At 51.2% G+C, this 22,647-nt stretch overlaps 1 protein-coding gene across 1 annotated transcript; it reads left to right on the forward strand.

Annotated features, from left to right (window-relative positions):
- Window positions 1-253: 253 nt before the first annotated feature.
- CPD (carboxypeptidase D) lies at window positions 254-22,570 on the forward strand. The gene is made up of 21 exons (XM_042879788.1): window positions 254-909; window positions 1,632-1,879; window positions 7,691-7,833; window positions 8,450-8,619; window positions 9,206-9,573; window positions 9,979-10,170; window positions 11,019-11,186; window positions 12,354-12,463; window positions 12,621-12,723; window positions 13,175-13,317; window positions 13,876-14,045; window positions 14,587-14,898; window positions 16,086-16,281; window positions 16,563-16,698; window positions 17,485-17,631; window positions 18,040-18,135; window positions 18,229-18,293; window positions 18,430-18,561; window positions 18,828-19,013; window positions 19,331-19,430; window positions 20,078-22,570. Exons 1-21 carry the CDS (start codon window positions 254-256, stop codon window positions 20,302-20,304), a joined length of 4,068 nt encoding a protein of 1,355 aa, XP_042735722.1. The 3' UTR covers window positions 20,305-22,570.
- The last annotated feature ends 77 nt before the right edge of the window (window positions 22,571-22,647 follow it).

The following is a 22,647-nucleotide window of genomic DNA, read 5'->3' on the forward strand; positions in this document are numbered from 1 at the left end:
GTCCCGCGGCGAGAGGCGCTCCGCACGAGGCCGGGAGCGGCGCGGCCAATAGGGGGCGCCACATCGCTCCGTCTCGCCCCGCCCGCGGTGACGCAGCGCCGCCCTCCGCTTCCCATTGGCCGCTCTCCGTCTCGCCCCGGCCGCTTCACCCTCGGGCCGGCGCTCATTGGCCGGCGGCCGGAGCGGCGCGCCCGCCCCCTCCCGGTGCCCGGCGGCTCCGCGGCGCGGCGGGGTCGGGGCGTGCGGCGGGGTCATGGCGAGCGCGGCGCGGGGGCCGCGTGTGCTGCTGCCGCTCTGCGCGCTGCTGGCGCTGCTGGGCCCGGCGCGCGGCACTCACATCAAGAAGGCGGAGGCGGCGGAGCCCGGCGAGGAGCTGCGGTACCTGCACGCGGCCGAGCTGGGCGAGGCGCTGCGGGAGCTGGCGGCCTCGGCCCCGCCGGGCCTGGCGCGGCTCTTCAGCATCGGCGAATCGGTGGAGGGGCGGCCGCTGTGGGTGCTGCGACTGACGGCGGGGCAGGAAGCGCCCCGGGCAGGCGAGGAGCCCGGCGGGCCGCCCATACCCGGGCGGCCGCAGGTGAAGCTGGTGGGCAACATGCACGGCGACGAGCCCCTGGCGCGGCCGCTGCTGCTGCGGCTGGCCCGGGAGCTGGTGCGGGGCTGGGCCGGCGGCGACGCGCGGATCGGCCGCCTGCTGAACGCCACCGACCTCTACCTGCTGCCCAGCCTCAACCCCGACGGCTTCGAGCGCGCCCGGGAGGGAGACTGCGGCGGCGGCGGGGCGAGCGGCCGGGAGAACAGCCGCGGCCGGGACCTCAACCGCAGCTTCCCCGACCAATTCGAGGCTTCCGAGCCCGACCTGGGCCCCGTGCCCGAGGTGCGAGCCCTCATCGCCTGGATGCGGCGCAACAAGTGAGTGCGGGGCGGCCCTGCGCCGTCCGGGCTGCTTTCCTATCGGCGCCCGACCTTCGGCGCTGCCCTCTGCGGCGCAGGCCGCTCTCTGCTCTCTCCCGTTCAGCGTTGGGGAGCGAGGTTTAGTTCGAGGGCTCTCCTTGTTAACGCTCGGCGTGTGGCTGCCCATCGGGAGCCGTGCTTGGGAAGGCCCTGCAGGCTGCACCATGACTGGTGTGTCCTGCTCAGACGGCTCGGTTATCCAGGAGCCTCCTGGTTTGGTGCAGTTCAGATTTAGCTGCAAGAGAAACCTTTGCGTGTTCTTAATATCATTTTGGAAATTACTTTTTGCTTTGTTTGTTAATTTAATGGTTTTGCAAAGGTGAGGTGAGTTTTTCATTTAAACCAGGCTGGAATAGAAAGAATGCCATCCTTTGTGCACCAGCTGGGGCTGCTGCGCTCGCTGCACCAACGTAGTGCTGGTACAGGAGGGAACGGGTAAACAGAACTGCTTGACTTGATAAACTGCTTGATAATAAAACAAACAAAAGGAAATAGATAGCAGGTGTAACCCAATTCACGTGAGCTGTCTGATGCAAGGATGCAGGTATTGGTCGTGGTACCTCTGCTCAGAAATGTGCTGAACTTCAATTCTCTTTCTGGTGGAGGCGGCTGTTGCTGGCTTCTTATTCACAGCATTCTGATGTGACTCTTAGTTCTTTCCTTCTCCTTCCCAACTCCAGGTTTCTGCTCTCTGGCAACCTGCACGGTGGCTCAGTGGTTGCAAGCTATCCCTACGATGACTCGCCCACACATAAGCCCACAGGAGTCTACAGTAAATCAGCTGATGATGAAGTGTTCAAATATTTGGCAAAAGCTTATGCATCACATCACCCCATAATGAAGACTGGCAAGCCAAATTGCCCTGGTGAGGAGGGAGAGACCTTCCCAGAGGGCATCACCAATGGTGCCCAGTGGTATGATGTGGAAGGTAAGCTGTGCTGCTGAGCCACTCTCGCTGCTACTTTGGGTCACATGATGGTGTATAGAAATGAGAAGCAGTAGTGATGGCCACCAAGGGAAGGATGGTAGGTAAGCGATGTTTTTAGCTTGGGATGTGTTCTAGCAGCTTGAAGTGGTTTCGTGGTCACATTGGCTAGTGCTTGGTGAATCTCAGCGTGGGAGGGTCTTGTAAGGAACAGATCACAGCACACTGGAGGGCTCTTCTGCCCTCATTAAGTTGCCAGAGAGTCATCCTGCACACAGTTGGCTTCATCTGCCAAAGGGACTATCGTAAGATCTTGAGACAGTTACCAAGTTTTAACGATGCTACAGGAAGGTGAACTTGTGTTAATGTACTGAAGACCCAAGCAGCATTGATCTGAAACCAGTGCCAGTATTCTGCAAGGGTTTTTAACCCTTTTTTTTAAGGGTTCTAAACTTGAAGGTTTGTAAATGGTTGCAAGGTGGTCAGGTGTGAAGGTGTAGAATGATGTGAGTGCACGGTGTGAGCTAACCCAGCTGCTCTCCCTGAGGTGGGGTGGTTTGGCCACACGGCAGGCTGTGCTGCGTGTGTCATTTCTGCTGCTGCTGCTGAGACTTAAGTGTCACTTTGTGGTGAGGTGCTCTTGTGCGAAGGAGTCCGTGAGTAGCGGGAAGAGAAATCTTGGTTGTGCCCTTAGAGAGAATTACACCATTTCCACACCCCCTCTGCGGAAGTTGTACAACCACAGGCTCACCAGACAGCATGGTGACTTCTGTGGTGAGGACAAAGCACCAATCTGGCAGAACTGGTCTGAAGAAGTTGCAGTGCTTTGCTGCGTCTGGACTGCTCTGCTTTCCCTCGCACTAGGGCTGATGCAGAAGGCAGGAGTGCAATGAAATCAGGCATAGTGGATCCCAAATAGTTTGCAGCTTAACCAATTCTGAACATACGGCGTCTCTCCAAAACACGGATTTCAGAGCTGAATCATATGCTTAACTCGATGTCCACGTTTCTGGGGAAGCAAGGAGGGTGATCCATTATTAGACCTGCTTACGTCACCGCCATGCTGGAGAAGGAAGTCCTTACTGCAGCGGTTGGATGGATCATTCCTGAAGATTTCACTGTTCTGATAAGCTGCGGTGTTCAAACAAGATGTGGCTCTGCCATGTTTGCTAACAGCTGTCTCCTCTCCTCCACCCTGCCGAGCACAGCACTGTGTTTACTGCCCTCAAGGTTCACTCTGGAAAGCAGAAAGTTCAGCACAAGGAAGGTTTGTGTAATCTTGTGCATCTGCTCGTGACGGAACAGGATATCCTGGATGATCTGTGCTGCCTTGTTCTGGTGGTGGTTGTTATCAGCAACCGTTGAGATCAATAGGTTTCTTTGCTGCAGCTCCAGGGCTTTTGGCTTCTTCCTGAACTGGGCTGGGTGTGCTCTGGAAGGAGGCTGCTTTGAGCTTTCAGTTTCCCTGCTCCTGGAGCAGGAAATGCTTCTCACCACAGTGTTAACTTCATCCTCCTGCTGGGACAGGGAATGCCCCATCAGTGCCAGCCAGCCCGTGGGTTTGCTAGCAGCTGTTGCACAGGTGTGAACCTTTCGGGCTGCCTTTGTGTTGGAAGCTACTGAAGCTGGGGTTTGCCTGCTTTCTTCATGTAGGAAGTGGCAAGGTGTGAGCTAGACCACAGCACTGTGGTTTATAACCTGATGGCCTCCAACTTTCAGCCTCTGCGGAAACAAACCCTTGAGCTGTGACAAGCCACAACCCCGGGCTCTGTGCTGATGGCTGCAGGCAGTGATTATAGGCAGTGTGCTGACAACACCAGCTCAGAATGAAGTGCTAGGCTGGCACCTGTGCCATCTCAGCCACACCATAACTTCCATCTGGCTGCTGATCAGGAGAGCGATGGCAGCCCTTGGAGCACATCCCACACTGGTGTGCAACCCACCATTGAGGGAAGAGTGCAGATGAGCTAACAGATAACACGGGGGGCAGCCTGCACATTTTGGAGTTGTGTCAAGTTTCAGTATGGCTTTGTGGTTTTGGGTGTTAACGCTGATTTTCAGTAGTGGATGGAGAGTTGGTGGTATGCTGCTATACTCAGACAGAGAGGCTTTTCCCAGTAACTGCAGAACTGGAATGCGTGGGGGAGGGAGGATGGGAGCTTCCTGGCTGGGCTGAGCTCTGGTGAGAAGCATATGACATGCCTGAGGTGCAGAGCAAGTGCTGGTGGCCTGCAGAGCAGGTTGTGCTGGGAAAGGCCGCAGCCTCCAAGTGAACTTAAGCCAGGAAAAAACAAAGAATTGAGAACAAAATGTTTCAACAGGTGGAAATTTTCCTACCACGTTTTATTGTGTGAAATCAAACGTGCTGGAAATCCAATTGCTGTGGGATTCTTTGCTACCAGTTAGGCTTACGCTGGTGCCAGACCCCATTAACTTTGTTTTCAGTATCCTCTTATGTGTATCAAGCTAAGGTGGCAAGTGCAAACCATCCGAGTAATTCTTAAGATCAAGCGTGAGCAGAGTATGGCTCCTTGCCATGCAGCTCAACGTGGCTGCTGCGTTCCAGCTGCTGTAGATAAGCGTGTCTGGCACTGCTCGGGCTATCTCTGCTGTACATGTGCTTAGTCTTCCTTCCCTTGTAACCTCTAGGGCTTTTAACTACTGAATGGCCAGTTCAGAGCAAGAAAATGATAGGAAATTTGGGCTGTTTTCTGATGCGGCTCAGTGCAGTCTGAGTCGAGAAGGGCAGCTGTCCTGGAGAGTCCATGAACACGAGGGACTTTTGTCTGTGGGATGGATGTGTTTGCCTTCAGGTGGTAAAGGCCCTGACTCAGAAATGGACTTAATTGTGACATTGATTGGGGTGTTTTATGGGCTGCCTTGGGAGGCTTTTTCTTTATTTGTAGCCTCTCTGTAAAAGATGCTTTCCTCGCTGCTTTCAATCTGTGCTGTGAAGGTGCTGGAGGTGCATACCAGGTATTAGGGCAGGGAGGGGTTTGGTGGGGGTTAGGTGTGTGTTTGCCAACTTCTGAGCAGCTTGTGGTGACACTGAACTCGGAGCAGTTGAAAGGAGCCCTGAGAGCAGCAGCTGCTTGTGAGATCCCTGCTGTGGCCTCTGCTTCCTGGGCATGAAACTGCAAGGAACTGCACAGTGTGAGCTCTGATGGAAGGTCTCACCCATGGCTTCCTGGGTTATACAGTTAGCTGTTGTTGTGTTCACATACGAGTCCTTGAGAAAACTGTTGGCTTGGTTGCTAGAGGCTCTGATGCCTCTTTTCACACCTAACGTGAGCAGCGCAGTGCATATGAAGATGCTGCTCTGCTCCTCAGGGCCCTGGAAGGCTTGCAGGGTGCACTGCTCTGGGCTGGATTGTGAGCTGCTGGAGCTGGAGGCTGAAACCTCACCTCCTCTGAGTTTTAATGACTGCAGACTAATGGACCAAAACATTCCTCTGCCTTTTTGGGGCTGCTGCTGGTCTCACGCTGTGAGGCAATCAGCCCTGTCCACAGAGGAAGCAACTTGTGCAGTGTATTTAATCACGTTTCTTGCCTTGCGCCATCTGCTCTCCCTGCAGAGCATGCAGGAACCTTTCTCTGCTGTGGCTGAGCTGCAGCTCTCCATCTCCTAATGTCTGCTCCGCTGAGAGCTGGAATTAGAGAGCTTTCTCCATCGTGAAGTTTGAAAATTGAGTCTTTCCAAGCTGGCCTAAAAGGTTTCTCTGGCATCTGGTGCATTTATGGTGTTGGGAGCTCCGGGCATGACTCGAGTGCTGCATTCTGCTGCCTGGTGTGGAGCTTGGCAAGGAACAAAAGCATCCTGTAGGGCTCCTGTGCTGCGAGAGGTCTGAGCCTGCTGCCTGAAGGGCAGCCTTTATGCTCAAGGGATGGGACAGAGCAGGAGGAGGTTCTGCTGGGCAGGGCTGCTTCTGCATTGGAAAGCGAGGGCTCAGTTCCAGCCACTGTGGTACAGTCTGTACACCTGCACATCTCCTGCCTGCCCCTGCGAGGTTGTGCAAATGGCATATGGAAAAATATGTGATTCCACATGCTGTAAAAATAGCTGTCCTGCTCTGCAGTGGGTCTGTGAGAAAGCCAAATATGTTCAGTACATACAATCCAAATTTTCAAGCATGCAGTGGACTATTTCTTGAAGAGACTCTCACCAAAATCAATGTACCACGCTCCAATTTAGTCCGTTACTGCTCTATTATGGGTGAGCATCTGTCCTAAATTTACTTGAATGGCAGATGAAGCACTAAATATGCTTCATAATGGCTCTGGTTTATGTATGGATGTTTTCAAATGCATTAGTATCCCACTATGAACAGATGGTTCCAGGCTGGCAAATCATTCCGCTCTGCACAGAGTTTACATCGTGCTGTGGGCTGCTTCTCTGAGCCTGGTAACAGGAGCTGTGTAAAACCAGAGTCACAGGCCTGGCACCTCCAACCTCTTGAGCTGAGCTTTACAGGTGGGTTGTTTTGTTTTGTTTTTTTAGGTCCTCAAACATTTTTTTGGGCCAGAAAAACCTCTTTCCTGTTTTAATCTCATCCTGCGCACAGGCTGCAGTGCTCTCTGTCTAGTGGGAAGTGCCATTTGATTTGCTACAAGGGCTGCCTGTTCCCTTGGTAGCAGGCTCCCAGGAGAACCAGGAAGAACTGGGACATCTCTGATCCAGCCCCCGTCCCTCCTGTCTTCCAGAGGTCTGTGCTGTCAGTCCATCTGTTTCACCAGGCTGCCATGGGGCTCTTTGATTCAGGACAGCAGTCCCTGTTCTGGACAGTGAGTGCTCACAGCTGCCATGCTCACTGGAAGACTGCTGTGCTTGAAGCAGTGCTGATACCTTTCCAGGCCGTGCCTTGTCACAGCCTCTGCCAGTGCCAGGCTGTGTCTTTGCACTATGGCTACCCATCTTTTCCAGCTAGTTAGCCATCCAGCACGTATTTCTTAGACTTATCTACTGGGATCTTGCTGTTTGACAGGCTTGTGGTGTTGTGGGGTCATGCTGCTTACTATTGAAAGCTCCCATGAGTGTCCAGAGCATTGTGTTTACAGCCCTGAGCTCTGGACCATTGAGGCAGTACCCAGCAGCCTCACGTCTCACTGGTAATTCATTTGTTCCTGTTTGAGAAACAGATCTGCACGTTGAAAGTTGATCTTAACTTCAGCAAATGGGATCAGGGTGCTTGCTAGAACAAGGTGACCTTTTTCACATGTAGCAGTGCCTGTGGTTTCTCTGAAAGGAAAGAACGAACAGATAAACTTGATGCTGGGAAACAGTTCTCACGCACTCCTGTTTTCCGGTGCTCATGGGCTGGTTGGTTTCACACTGAACTGTTGAACTTCCCCAGGTAGGCACTCTGATGTTGGCATTTTTTTGTGTCAAGCCTGAAGCTTGTTTTGGATGAAACTGCTTCTCCTACAGGCAGGCCTTACAAGTCTGAGGCTAGTTTGCAGCATGCATGAAGGACTGCAGCAGCAACATTCCAGCTCTGTGTGCCTGCCATGCTGTCTGGGCTCTGTAGCATTTGGCAGAGAGCTTCCCAGTGATATGAACCCAGAGGTGTTGCCAAGTGCTGGAAGTTCAGCTGACAGAGCAGCAGGCAGTCCTTTTGGCCTCTCAGCTTAATGCCCAGTGTGCTTGTTACTGGGAGAAGAGAGCTCTGTCTCCCCCAGCACAGGCTTTCACAGTGATCCCATCTGACTTTTCTGCTGAGGTTCATCCTGGTGAGATGCCACAGGGGGCTGAAGGACGGAGGGGAGTGTGCATCCTGTGTATTGTTGTCGTGACACATCTCTGCCTTGTTTTCTCAGGTGGGATGCAGGATTACAACTACGTGTGGGCCGACTGCTTTGAGATCACACTGGAGCTGTCCTGCTGCAAATACCCGCTGACCTCTGAGCTCCAGCAGGAGTGGGAGAACAATCATGAATCCCTCCTTTCTTTCATTGAGAAGGTAGTGTGAGCTGGTGTGGGGCCTGGGGACAACACCTGAGAAACCCCTGTGCCCTTGCTGGGCTGGGAGCACTGCATCAGCTGCTCTCACGGGCTGCGTGTGGTAACACAGCTGCTGCAGAGGTTGTGCAGAGGTTGGGGACTACAAAGCTTCTGTGCATCTCTGTGGTTCTGCCACAGTTCCCACATCCTCAGTGATAGTGAGCTCCTCTGAGAGGCCTCATGGGGTACAGTGTTACGCAGAAGGACTGTGAGCTGCAGATCTCACTACCCACGTATGCCCTGAGTAGGGGACAGTTTAGCTTGAGGAGGGAGGCAGCTGTGTTCTGTCCCTTGATATGGCCTGTAACCCTGCTCTGTTCATTGTGTTGTGTGCCCACGTTGACAAATAGGAGGATTAGCTAGGTAGGATCAGTTTTGAGAAGCTGCTGCATGCTGAATTTCCTGTCCTTGCTCCCAGGCCAAGCACTGTCTAAATCATGGGCCCTTGTTTGTCTTTGCCTGGCAGCTGTCCTGCTCTGTGCACGTGGGAACAGGAGGGGATGGTGTCACTGGTGAGGACACTGTTGACCTGCTGTTACCTATCTTCAGCCGGAGCCTTGTGTTGTTTTCCTCAGGTCCACATTGGAGTGAAAGGTTTTGTCAGGGATGCAGTCACCAAGGTTGGTTTGGAGAATGCAACCATTGTTGTTGCTGGCATTGCCCATAACATCACAGCAGGCAAATATGGCGACTACCACCGGCTGCTGGTGCCTGGGACCTACAACGTGACCGCCGTTGTGATGGGGTAATGTCTCCATGGTGCTGCCTACTGCTCGTGTTACTTTACTTCATTTCTTCCCCCTGAGCACGTTGTGTGTTTAAGGGGCTTGGCTGGAAGCTGCAGCAGGAAAGGTCTCCTGCAATGGATTAGAGCTGCAGCTGTGTTTGTTCACCCCTGCCCTGCTGTGGTGGGGAGCTGCTGGATGCACAGCACTTCTTCCTTTATTTGTTTGTGTCAACCTGTATCTTACTTATGGGCAAAAGGAGAAAGTGCAGCAGGTCATCTCAGTACAGGTTTGCCTCACATATGGGGGTAAATGTGTTGCTTGCTGCTGGCTAGCCCTGTGCTGCACCTGCAGCTTCTTCCCTGGAGAGTCCATAAACAGGAACCGACACCTCTGACACAGCAAGGGGCAGCAGCATGGTTGGATTTGGAGGCAGGGGGATGAGCCCCATCAGCTTGTTTTGCTGGTGAATCTCTCACATAATTGTTAACATCTGAATGCGCTCAGACTGGGAGGAGGAGGATGGGGAAACATGCAAAGGTTTTGGCCTCTGTTCTGCAGAGCCTCCTTGCTGAAGCCTGCTCTTTTTTTTTTTTTTTCTTACAGTTACACACCACTGACCAGAGAAAACATTGAGGTGAAGGAGGGAGATGCAACAGAAGTGGATTTCTTCTTGCAACCGACTGTGATGGCACCAGCTCCCAACCTCACACAGCTCACGACAACGCCCGCTCCTGCTTCTACCGTTGCCTCCACCGTGGTGCAGCCCGAAGCCCCGAGCCCAACCTCCCTCCATCAGCCCATCCAACCTGTGGACTTCCGTCACCACCACTTCTCAGATATGGAGATCTTTCTGCGGCGCTACGCCAACGAGTTCCCCAACATCACCCGGCTGTACTCCGCGGGCAAGTCGGTGGAGCTGCGGGAGCTCTACGTGATGGAGATCTCAGACAACCCTGGTGTCCACGAAGCAGGTAAGGAGGGAGATTCTTTCTAGCCAAACACCAGTGCGAGTGGTAGACCCTTAGATTTGGGAGACTGTGGGCAGAGCGAAAAGGAAATGCAGAGCTGGCATCTGAAGAGAGGCTGAGCTCCTCCTCTTTAGAAAGACCAAGTGCAGTGGATGATGCTTGGGTGAGTTAAAGAGCATTGCTAGGGAAATATACCTGAGTGGGTGGGACTCTGGGGTCAGAAGGACCAAGCACCCTCCTTGCACTAATATTCGTCCTCTTGATGTTGTGAGAGCAGAAGGATACATATTAGGTAAATGCCCTCTGGCCTGGAGAAAGGTCTGAATGCAGTGCTCATGGTGGTGAGATGTCTCCAAGCTTCAGTATAGCAATCATAATTACCTCTTTGGCATGGCTGTGTGTCTGCAGGTGAGCCAGAGTTCAAGTATATTGGTAACATGCACGGGAATGAAGTTGTGGGGCGAGAGCTGCTGCTGAACCTCATCGAGTACCTCTGCAAGAACTTCGGCACAGATCCTGAAGTGACTGACTTGGTCCAGAGCACACGGATCCACATCATGCCATCCATGAACCCAGACGGCTATGAGAAGTCCCAGGAAGGTAATGCTGCCCGTGCTGTGGGATTTCTGGCTCTGAGAATGAGACCTGTGGTTTGTCGTACCTCTGGGAAGTCTGGAAGCATTCTGCTGGGACTGAAGTGCTGTTGGTGCAGGGGGGATGGGAAGGGACTGGTGTGTGCAATGGAATGAGTGGGTGGACCCAGCACTGCAGGAAGTGGGTGGCTGACTGATGCCTGAAGTGGTTGGGAAGAGCTCTTATGCTTCGGCAGTGCTGTATATGCTGCCCCTGTTTGGGTCCCCTTATGGTTTGTGGCTATCCCAAGGCTTATTTAAAAACAAAAAAAGACATTCCTTTCACATAGCTCATACTTGCTATGCTTTGGTCCATGCTTTTAGTAACATGTGATGTGGGAGCCAGGCAGTCTGCAGAGCACTAGTCCAAGGGTAATATAGGCTTTTATTGTGGTGTTGAAATTGGCAAAAACATTCATGGAAGTCCTTCAAACTGCGTGGCTTTTGCAGATTGGCCCAACAAAGCTTGTCCAGAACAATTTTCTGGAAGTAGACCTCTTCTTGTGTTTAACACAGAACTTGTCCAGCTGGTTTGAGAAGGTCTGAGATACTGTGGTCATGACAGCAGCTGCTGGGATTGTTCATGGTTCAGTGTCTTTCTGCCAGCTGAGGCCTGACTGGCACTGACTGGGCCCCCAGACACCTCTATGCACTCCTGCTGGAGGAAGGTGGATGTCCTGTCATTCTGGGGTGCAGGGAGCCTGCATTGTTGTGTTCCCTGCTGTTTTCCACTGATCAACAGTATAAGGACACGGCTTCCACAGCAAAATGGGGAATTGCATAGGATTCAAACCTGAACCTGTGTTCATTTTTCAGGAGACAGAGGAGGAACCGTTGGCAGAAACAACAGCAACAACTACGACCTGAACCGGAACTTCCCAGATCAGTTCTTCCAGGTGGCAGACCCTCCACAGCCCGAAACTCTGGCTGTCATGAGCTGGCTGAAGACTTATCCATTCGTGCTTTCAGCAAACCTGCATGGAGGTACGTCAGCCACACCAGGCTCCTTTCTCACCACTGAGGTTTGAGAATGCAGGAATATCTCTGCTGTGTTTACGGCATGGAGTGAGGGACGCTGCTGTGAAACAGCAGGAGCAAAAGCAGCCAGGTTCCTGTACGGGGGATGGTGCCTGTGGAAAAAGGGGAAACCAAACCTACTGTTACTTGGTTGGAGGTTGTGCTTCTGAAAGGTGGATCAGATTCTGAAAGCCATGTCCCCCAAGCACGCTTGCAGGCAGTTGAAGAGGCTGCTGGGAGGAGCACAGCCACTTTTCTGAAGGGAGCACATGCACAGGACAGCAGCTGGCATGTTGCCTGTGAGGTGATGGGGCAATTGGGATGGACTGCCCTGTCAGCAGCTGCTCAGTGGCTGCTTCTGTGATGTGGCAGTGCCTTGGCCGTCAGAGGCTTCACAGTATTTATAAATTGAGGGGAAAACGATATAATCCTGAGGGTTCCCTGCCTCAAATTGCACAGCAGAATGATGAAATTTGCTGCAATTTAATTATCATTTTAGAATGATCTAAATGAAGTCTTTGCATTGCAGCTTATTCCCTAGACACTTTATCTGCTGGCTTGGAGCTGTGGTGACCTGCAGGTGTTGCTCTGTGCTAGCATGTTTAATTCTGTAGTGCAGACATACAGTGTGTGGGTGAGAGGGAGCTGGCTGTTCTCCAGCAGCAGCACTGTCTGTGTCCCACAGTGCCATTAACACAGCTTCCTTAGGGAAAGTTTCAGCCAGCCAGAGCTGTCATAGTCTGCCTGCCCTTGCAGTAAGCTCCAAAAGGCTGGCAAGCTGCAGCAGTTGGGTCAGGGGCACCAGGAGTGTTTTGGACAATTTCCTTTGTGTTTACTCCTCTGGGAAAGTGATTATTAGCAGGCTGTGCCCATCCCTCCAGAATGTAAGGGCACAGCTTTTGACATATTGGACATATTATGACCGATATGTCAAAGGAATAATAAGGAAATGCCTTCCTTATTGGATGCAGTCTGATCTTTTCCTGTGCTTTTGTTGTCTCTTCTGTTCACTGTGCCTAATGCTACGTTTATAGCCAAGTCTTGAGAGCTTGTTCCTTGCCCTCTTAAAGAAAAGCTTTTTCTGTTAGGCTGAGGAAGCATGCAAGTCTGAGTTGAATCTCACTTTCCCTGCAGGTTCTCTGGTGGTTAATTACCCCTATGATGACGATGAACAAGGAGTGGCCATATACAGCAAATCCCCAGACGATGCTGTGTTTCAGCAGCTGGCACTTTCCTACTCCAAGGTAAAGCTCTAAAATGGGAAATGCTATCTGCCAGGATAGTTCCTGATGCTATCATGAGCTCTCTGAGCGTGTGGTAGGGGAGCCGGTCTGTTAGAACAGAAGTGCCAGTGGCTATAGAGAGCAGACTCAGCTTCACATGTTGCATCTTGTTTTTCAGGAAAATAAAAAGATGTATCAGGGAAGCCCTTGTAAGGATATGTACCCCAACGAGTACTTCCCACATGGCATCACAAATGGGGCCCAGTGGTACAATGTTCCAGGTGAAGTCATCCTGAAGTCTCTTGCAGTGTTTCTTTCCAAGTTAACGTGTGTGCAGCTGAAAGAATTTAGTCTGATCAGTCACAGGCTTTGCATTTCTCAACCCAGATTCCTGGGACTTGGATTTCTTTTGTAACCTCTTCAGTAAAGTACCCAGGTTAAGTCATTCCGGAGGGGAGGAATTTATGGTGTGGTGTTTCTGGTTAGCAGCAGTATAATGGACATGAAAGGCATTTACGAGGAGGGTGGATGTCTGCAGTGTTGACAACCCCCTGAAGCTTGAATCTTGCCTCATGTTAAAAGCCTTTTACTTTGGTATTAATTGCATGTGGTAGTTAGAATTTAATCGTTCTCTGGTATCTGATTTACTTTTTTTAAATCTTTTTTCTATGAGCTATGTTACTGCTTCCTTCAGGAGGTCATATCAAAACTTCTTTTACATTCTTCTTGTAGGTGGGATGCAAGACTGGAATTACTTAAACACAAACTGCTTTGAAGTGACCATTGAGTTGGGCTGTGTGAAATACCCAAACGCAGAGGAGCTCCCAAAGTACTGGGAGCAGAACCGCAGGTCCCTCCTGCAGTTCATGAGACAGGTGAGACACCTGGACTCCAAAAGATGGTGAGAGCTGCCTCTTAGGCCTGGGTTAGAGGTGCTGGAATAAGTAGGCTGATCTGCACACTGCAGTGAGTGCTGCTTCCTGCCCAGTCCAGGTGCCTGCTCCACAGCAATCCTTCCATCTGAACATGCATTGATTTCTTCTTCTCCCCTCCTTAACATGCCAAAAATCTGTATGGAAACAGCAGCCAGGTGATGCAGGTGGGGGCATTTCATTTCCCAGTAGCTCAGTTTTCCCTTGGCTAGAGTGTCCCTTCTGTGCTGTTTCCATCTGACTCACGGCTGCTGGCAGCACGGTGCAGCTGGGGCATGCAAACAGAGGTGTGGGGCAGAGCGTACGTGCCGTCATGGCATCGTGAGCCAAACAATTGCCCATTCATTGTGCTCGTGTGACCTTTGTCTACTCCAGCTTCACCTGAGCCCTTTTGGAACGCGTTGCTCCTCCAGGAGCTCTGGGAGCTCTGCATGTCAGCACTCCCACAGCGCTGTGTGTTGGAGGGCTGGTGCTGAGTGGGGCTCTCCGGGTCTGTTCCAGGTTCACCGTGGGGTCTGGGGCTTCGTGCTGGATGCCACGGATGGAAGGGGCATCCTCAATGCCACCATCAGCGTTGCTGAGATCAACCACCCAGTGACCACCTACAAGGATGGAGACTACTGGCGCCTCTTGGTGCAGGGGACGTACAAAATCACAGCATCTGCACGAGGGTGAGCGAGCTGTGGTGCACGGGATGGGCGCTGCACAGCTGCCACAGTGCTCTCCTGGCTTCTTAGTCTAAGAGCTGACAAAGCTGTGCTACCCTGATGTCGGGACGTGTTCCTTTGGTGACAGTGTAGGGTCCAGATCTTCCCTTGCTTGGAGGTGGTTTGGGCAAGCAACTGGGTGTTTTTAGGGGAAATTCTCACACAGGCAGCTGCCCGCAGAAATGATTTCAATGGCTCCCAAAACCTTGTTGTTCTTTGGGTTAAAGCTCCCTGACCTGTCATCCTCCCTGCCTGCCACGTAACCCTGCAATACCTGTGCCAGAAGCAGCTCAAGGCTGTGCTGGGTCCTGAGCTGCTTCCTGCCCTGCCTTTCCCATGTCCCTTTTGAAGAGTTTTTTTTTGCTGTTTGTATTTGTGCCTCTTGCTTCCTTTGGCTGCAGAGCAGCAGCAGTATTGTGCTGAGTATCTGGGCAGGAGGGGGGATGGCTCGGTGTGCGAGGCCTCAACCCCTGATGTTTTCTTATCCCTTCTCCTCCCTGGGCAGGTACAATCCTGTCACTAAGACGGTGGCAGTTGACAGCGAAGGTGCTGTGCAAGTCAACTTCACTCTTAAACGGACAGATGCCAAAGTGGAGGAGGGGAAAGCGCCAGTCCTGAATACCCCAGACACCAGCGACCCCAATGAGAAGGAGTTTGAGACTCTGATCAAGGATCTCTCTGCTGAGAATGGTGTGGAACACCTCCTGCTTTCCTCCTCGGGGAAAGTCTCTCCTTATCGGTACCGCTCTTACAAGGACCTCTCCGAGTTCCTCCGAGGCCTCTACCTGAACTACCCACACATCACAAATCTCTCCAGGTGAAAACTCCGAGCAGCAGTGCTCAGCTCCTCCATGAGCAGCGACCTGTGGCAGAGAAGTAGTGCAATGATGAGCTGTGAATGCGGTACAGAGATGGGGGGAGCTTGTTCCTGTCCTACCCTGTGGTGCATGAGCTCAGAGGAGCCCCAGATGTAAGGGCACGGTGGCAGAGCATTGGCTGCAGGGACCCACAGACACATCCGTGTGCTTTCTCCTGAGACCTCATTTTACTGACTGAAACCTGGGGTGCAGTTAGCTGCCCTGGGTGCCTTGCACTGATATTCCCAGCATTGAGATGCCAGGTTTCTGCAGACACACTCTATTCCCTCTATTTTCCAAACCCTGTCTGACATCTAAGCTGCACAAGTGGACAAATATGGCTTCGGAATCTTAGAATTGTAGAATATTCTGGGTCAGAAGAGACCCATGAGGATCATAAATCCGATGGCATTTTTTTCAGTGCTTTCCTTTCAGCTTTTAATTTAACATTGTGAGATGTATTTGAGGTAATGCCCTGAGCCAAGCTCTCTGCCCTCCTGCAGGAGCTGCCTTGTGGTTCTCTGCTCTCCCTTGTGACCTGTAGCTATTACCCTCTGTCAACTTCAGAAGGCACAAATCCGGCCTCTTTGTCCCAGGCCCCTGGTTACTTGTTGTCACCAGGCACAGTGTGCTCATGTGCTGTCCGTGCTGGTGCCAAGGCTGCCCTTCTGATCTGTAGCTTCTATTGTCCTTCCAGTTGCATCAGCCCTGATTGTGTTCCCTGCTTTGCTTGCATTCACTTCGCTAACTTAATGGCACGACTGTAGAAACAAGTTCTGCACTGCTGGAAATAGGCCTGCTTTTGTCCTCTGAACTGGGTGCTTTATGAATTAGTTTGATCTCTGGATGTATCCTGCTCTGATTAAAGAGGAGAAAAAAAGTCCAAAGCAAACAAACCCACTTTGGAAGCGTGGAGGCATGTAGCCATTCCTTCCACACGTGGTGTTATAGGCTACATAGAGATACATGGAGCATTGAGTGTTCTGTGCATCTCTGCCTGGATGCTTGCGATGTGGCTGTGTGTTCTGTGCCACTTATCTCAGTAACCTGCTTGTGGAAGGAGGCAGCATTCCCTTGACACCAGGGTTTCTCCACAAGGCCAAGCTCTGTTCCTGAGCTCACACTCTGCTTTCTTCTCTCTCGGCAGCCTGGGTCAGAGCGTTGAGTTCCGTCAGATTTGGTCCCTTGAAATCTCCAACAAGCCCAACCAGTCTGAGCCTGAGGAGCCCAAGATCCGCTTTGTTGCTGGGATTCATGGGAATGCTCCTGTTGGTACCGAGCTGCTCCTGACACTGGCAGAATTTCTTTGCATGAACTACAAGAAGAACGCTGCTGTTACAAAGGTGAGGAGCTCTGCTGCGAGGGATGGGCTTGGAGACCTCCAGTTGTATTCTGAGAAGGCAGCACTTGTCAGGAGAGACTTGTCTTGTTTTGGCCTGTGGGTCCTGTGCATGCAGGGAGGATGTTAGGAGATCTGTGGGGCCGGTGGGAACCTGTGACTTATGAAATCAATGGAAGCAGCTATTTCTAGGAAAAGATTGAGACAAAGGAGATGTACAGAGATGTACAGAGAACAAACCCTATTAATTGTACTGATGTGTTGTTTCCTTCCTGCTTTGTTCAGCTGATTGACCGAACACGGATTGTGATTGTGCCATCCCTGAACCCAGACGGACGGGAGATAGCACAGGAGAGGGGCTGCACCTCCAAGATAGGCCACACTAATGCCCACGGCAGAGATCTGGATACAGACTTCACAGGTAAAGCTAACTGATGCAAACTGATGTGTGGTGCCCCATAGAAATGCAGGCTGCAGTAGAAGTCTCCTGCTGGCTGGCCTCTCTAGGGTTGGAGGTACTTACCTGATTGTGGGGTCTTCCTGTAAAGAGGGCAGTGCTCCTGCCTCAGAGCTGAAGTAGCACAGCTGCTGGGAAACGTCCAAAGCTTGAATTCCCCTTAGAGACTGTAATTTGCAGACCTTTGTACGGAAAGGAGAAGACAAAGCAGAGCTCTTTAGGAACAGTCCAGAGATCATACAGTATTTTTTCCTGTTAATTGATTTCTTTCAGCGCTACATTTCTGAAAAGCATTCTCTATTCTTGCTCCTTGGAAACAGTTTCCTTTTTTCATGCTTTTAACTGCCTGTTACATCCAGCTCTGTACCACTGCTATGCCCACCTTTCCTGGAGAGGAAGTGTTTTCTCTGGCCACCTTTGGCTGGAATCATCCCAAGTGCTTTCTTAGGTGTCAGTTCAGGGACAATGAAGAAAGCAAACGCACATGAAGTACCCTGTGTATCACAAAAGTAAATAGATTGGGAAACCAGTCATTTTTCACATTTGTTAAGCTTTGCAGATGAATTCCACCCATGAGCAGTGTGGATGAGGTGCTTTACTTAATCTTTCAGAAGCAATTTGCTGAGATCTAGCAAATATATTTTCAGGCAGATAATTTCAGCCATAAAGAAGAAACGTTTCTGCAAGCCTGTCAAATAGCAGAGAAAGCTGTCATCAATCCCTTTTCCTATTTGTTGTTCTCACTTACAGGCAATTACTCCAGGTATTCAGGAACACAAGAGCCCGAAACCAAAGCCATGGAGAACTTGATATTGAAGCAAGACTTCAGCCTCTCTGTTGCTCTAGATGGTGGATCTTTGCTTGTCACTTATCCCTATGATAAGCCAGTGCAGACAGGTATGACTGACTCCTCCAGGGTCTTCAGTCTTCAGTGCAGTTAGGCTCTGGCTAGTCACATGGCTGCATGGTGAAAGAGCTTGCCCTTTTTTTGTGCTGATGGTGTGCTGTAGCCTCCTTTTGGCTTTAACCCCTTGGTTCTGGAGAACTGCTGGCAGTCTGTAAAGCAAAGCTCAGCACCCTGACAGGATTCAGCTTGGACTCAGAACGTTTACTGTTTCTGTTTTCAGAACAGTATTTCAGTTTTTCCTCTGTGTGTGATACCACCCCTAGATGTAAGAAGAAATCTGAAATCCCCCTGAAGCAACACGTGTGACTGTTTTATATCGGATCATGGGGTTAGAATAGGAATATCTTCCCCCACTCAATAGGACCTGCATTCTTAATGTCTCACCTTTCTGTTTGTAGTGGAGAACAAAGAAACACTGAAGCATTTGGCATCTGTATATGCAAACAACCATCCGTCGATGCATTTAGGCCAGCCAGGATGTCCAAATAAGTCCGGTAGGTTTGGTTCAATCCTTTGAACCCCTGACCACTTGTGCTGGGTTCTGCTAGGGGCAGATCAGTCTGATTGCTGTGTTCTTACTCTCACAGATGAGAATATTCCTGGGGGTGTGATCCGTGGCTCTGAATGGCACAGCCACCTGGGAAGTATGAAGGTACTTCATCTCATCACAACGCTTTCCTTCCTTGCAGATATGTCTTTAAATTTGGGCAAAACCTCAACCATCTTCAGCTGCACTCTGGGAAACCTTTTAAATGCTGTCTCTTGTAACTGTGGTGGTTTTGTTTCAGGATTTCAGCGTTACATTTGGTCACTGTCCTGAGATCACTGTTTATACCAGCTGCTGCTACTTCCCCAGCGCAGGGCAGCTCCCTGGCCTGTGGGCAGAACACAGGAGGTCTCTCCTTAGCATGCTTGTGGAGGTGAGCAGTGGTCTGGGGGCAGAAATCCTTGTTGGCAGTGAAGGTGTTGGGATGGGTGCCTTTCTTTCTAGTGGGCTGAGCAGCCCTTGCAGTATTACATAATCTTATTTCTTAAGGGAGAAGGGAAACGTCACGGTGGGGTGATGGTTAAGGTTGCTGAAGAGCATGCTATATTTTAAGGGGAGGCTAGATCCTGTTTTAGTTCAAAATACACCTTACACGTGGACTGGAACATGAGGCATTTGAAATGCTTTGTTTTGTTTCAGGTTCACAAGGGAGTCCACGGATTTGTCCAAGACAAGAGTGGCAAGGCAATTTCTAAAGCTGTCATTGTTCTTAATGAAGGCTTGAGGGTTTGTACTAAAGAAGGTGGCTATTTCCATGTGCTGTTGGCTCCTGGTTTGCATAACATCAATGCTATAGCTGACGGGTACCAACAGAAGCATATGCAGGTATGTGAACATCTATTGGAGCTCTCCTCCCTTGCTTTCATATGAAGGCATCCATCCCTAACTGCTCTTACCTGGGCTGTATCTTGTTGGCTGTGTTTACCTTCTGGCTACAGTAGTTGTCTTCTGCCTTGTGGTAATGGAGAAGAATTTCTGAACAAGGCAGAGTTTTTCTGGGCAATAGTTTTTCCCTACACTGCATTTATCTTTAGTATCTGCCTGGTTCTGCCCTGGGCAGCAGATGTCTTCTTTTTTTTTCTTTAGACACCTACCAGATGTGTGAACATTGAGACAGACTGAGTCCTTGTATCTTTCCATAGGTCTTGGTACGTCATGATGCACCCAGCTCTGTGTTCATTGTATTTGACATGGAAAACAAGATATTTGGTCTGCCAAGGGAGCTGGTTGTAACAGTTGCAGGTAAAGTGATAGCTTCATTCAAAGCTTTGAGCCTCATTTTCTGGGCTGGTTCATTCTGACAGTAACCCTTATTTTTTTATTTTTATTTTTTTAAACTGGATTCTGGAAGAGTAGCCTGCAGCATTGAGTTTCCTCCTCCTGTTTTCCCTTCTGAACACGTGCTTGGCCCTGCAGACTGGTCCAAAAGCCTTTTGCTCTAGTGATGCTGGGCTAGCAGATAAAGACAGAGGAAGTGGAGAATGTTGCAGGGATCTGAAGGGTCCTGAATGGACCTTGAGATGGCTAGAAGGGGGAGAGCCTGTATGTGCATAGGGCTGGGACCTAGCAGATCTTACATTTTCCCTAGGCCTCTTTGCATGGTCTGGCACTGGGCAAGCACTAAGGAATGTATATGTTTCTGTCATTGTGGCTGCTGCTGGGGAAGCTGGGGTTTGTTCCCAGTGTACTGCAGAGGAGCTCACTGATGTTATCTTAAATTGCTAGCCCAGAAAATGTAGTGCTTCTGTACTGTGACTGAGCTCCTTCCTCCTGGGGCACAGAAGCGAGGAAAGCAGCTGTGATTGTGTGAGGGAGGATTGATACTGGAGAATGTAGAAGCCTCTGAGGTGAGGAATATAGAATTAAATTCAGTGTCTTCTCTCTGGCAGGTGCAAGTATGTCAGCTCTGATCCTCACTGCCTGTATCATCTGGTGTGTCTGCTCAATTAAGTCTAACAGACACAAGGATGGCTTCCACCGCCTGCGGCAGCACCACGACGATTACGAGGATGAAATCCGCATGATGTCCACCGGCTCCAAGAAATCCCTCTTGAGCCACGAATTCCAGGATGAAACAGACACTGAAGAAGAAACATTGTACTCCAGCAAACACTGACACCTCCCTGAGAGGAAAGGAAGTTTCCATGGACTAGCCCCAGCGGGAGGGAAGGGTGATCCCTCTGGATCAGTTTTGAGACATTAACTTGCAGGACTGTGTTTGGGTGGCAGCTCCTGACTTCCTTCTGCTGTTTGCTCTGTTCCTATGTACATGCAAATCAGTGGGTGTTAGAGGCTGTGTTTGGGTTAAGGGCATGGCTTATGTTTTTAGGGCAAGGTCTGGAGGTTCACATGACGCTGACTGAAAGGTGATTAAGCAGGTTGGCCAGCAGAGTTCCTAACACTTCCTCAGCATCTGAACACTGTGAGCAGATGGTGGGGAAGTGTCCCAAGACCTGTGTGGGGTCGTAGTCACGACACTCTGAAGTGGTATCTACCTGTTTTGATTTCATTTTTCTTACTGTGTGTGGTGGAAGCCTTGATCCATCACCAGCTCCACGTTCTGCAGAGCAGCCCTTGGAAACAGCCTGTACTTGCTTCTCAGCTGCTCCCTTGGAGTTTTTCCCTACCTTGAGATGCTGTGCTCAGCCACACTGCAGTGGTTGTGGAGCACCTCTAATGTGTTGCTAGTTCCAAGCGGTGATATGGCATCCTGAAGGCTGGGGGAGATGACATCAATTCTTGGTGTGAACTGGAGGAAGGAGCAGATGTCAGAGCTTCTGCGAATTCTGACCAAGTTCAGCAGCTTGTCAGCTCTGCAGAACTGCTGTTCCTGGTTCTGGGGAAGAAAATTTTGTCCCCATCATACCTGGTTGCATCTCATTTATGTGGGCTTGGCTTTTGGACATGTTGGTGTTTCAGCAGTGCAGTGTCTGAAAGCACGACTGGAGGTTGTTCTGAGCATTATTGGAGTAGCAGAGAGAAAGGGTATCCATGGCCTGACTTTGGTCTTGACTTTTGAAGAGCAGCTGCACCCTTTGCTGTTGTGCATTTAATACCATTTAGTGATCAGAGCACTTGGAAAACAATCTCTCATCAAGCTCTGGTGATGCTAGGCACCAAATTAGCCTGCTGGCCTTAGTTCTGCTACTACAGTGTCCCTGAAGTATGTAGCAAGAGCTCCACCTGCTTGTATGTCTGCAGCGTGCTGTGGAGGCCTGAGTGCAAGGCATGAGGAAGGGCTGAGTGGCTGTGCTGGAGGGAAGAGCAGCCAAATTCTCTTCTGGAGCACTGAAGTAATTGGAAAGAGGAGCTGCAATGTGCATCTTTCAGCTGCGTTGAGTTTGTGGGGCAATGAAGGGTGCCCAGAAGGGCAGGATGCCCAAGACATTTGATTTCCAAAGCCTTCATATATTTCTGAAGTTCTCGTGCTTTCTGGGCAGAAGTCTGGGGTTAGAATTAGGCACTTATTTCCTTGCTGCTCATGCTTTTTTGTTTATTTCTTTTTCCCAACGGACTGAACTCTACAGTGCCTGGAGCACTCACTGCCTTGGATATCCCACGTACCCTGAGCTGATCTGCCTCCAGCAGGCCAGGGAGATCTGCTCCTGAGATCTGCATGGGGCAGTGCTGGAGTGTTTGCACCCAAATGTGTGATGAGGGCTCTGGAGGAACAGCACAGTAAATTCCCTGTCCCAGGCTGCTGGTCCCTATCTTGCAAGGAACCCCACAGGTGGTAGATGCCTCTCCAGAGCCACGGGGCTGTGGCTGTGCTGAAGGTCTCGGCAGCTGCCTGGAAGGTTGAAGGTGACCCTTGGGTGGCTGCAGACCTTCCTCCCTCATCTGTGGTGTTGGTATAGGGCAAGAAGCACGCAGTAAGATCCAGCTGGAGCAGTGCTCTGGGAACAGGGAGGTGATCGTCCACACTGCTGTCCTGCATCGCTGTGGTGTGAATGAGCCCCTCGGTGCCTCTGCCCTGCAGAGCCCACGCGGGGTCCCAGCTCCATGCTGGGTTTGGTGCTGGACTGTGACTTAAGCAGCTCCTGGAGCGCTGCGTGGGCAGAGCTGTCCCCAGCAATAAGTCCTTGGGAATCGACACACGGGAGGTGAGCGGGGCTGATAGGGCCGATGGTTTTGTAGCCGTGTGAGACTTCTCTGTGCCGCAGTGGTGCTCAGCGTGCCGAGGAGCCCATCCGTCTTTCTGTCCATCCGTCCGTCTGTCCGTGGAAGCGTCTGCCCCACGCGCACTGTGCCTTCGCTGTACGTTTCCACGAGGGCTCGAAGCGCCCTTCCCGGGGAGGCAAGGGTCGGCGCTGCCCCGCGCTGGGCCCTCGGGTCGTTTTTTACCTGTATACCAATAACCTGTATAAAACTATTTTGATGTCCGCCCGCCTTCTCTCGTTCTTCGCCCTCTCGACGTCGCGGGGACGGGGGCGTGCGGTGCCCCGCGCCTCCCATTCGC

The sequence above is a fragment of the Lagopus leucura genome, unplaced genomic scaffold, assembly GCF_019238085.1.
Source record: "Lagopus leucura isolate 7727_CA_CO unplaced genomic scaffold, USGS_WTPT01 Super-Scaffold_100024, whole genome shotgun sequence".
In the NCBI taxonomy this organism is placed as follows: domain Eukaryota; kingdom Metazoa; phylum Chordata; class Aves; order Galliformes; family Phasianidae; genus Lagopus; species Lagopus leucura.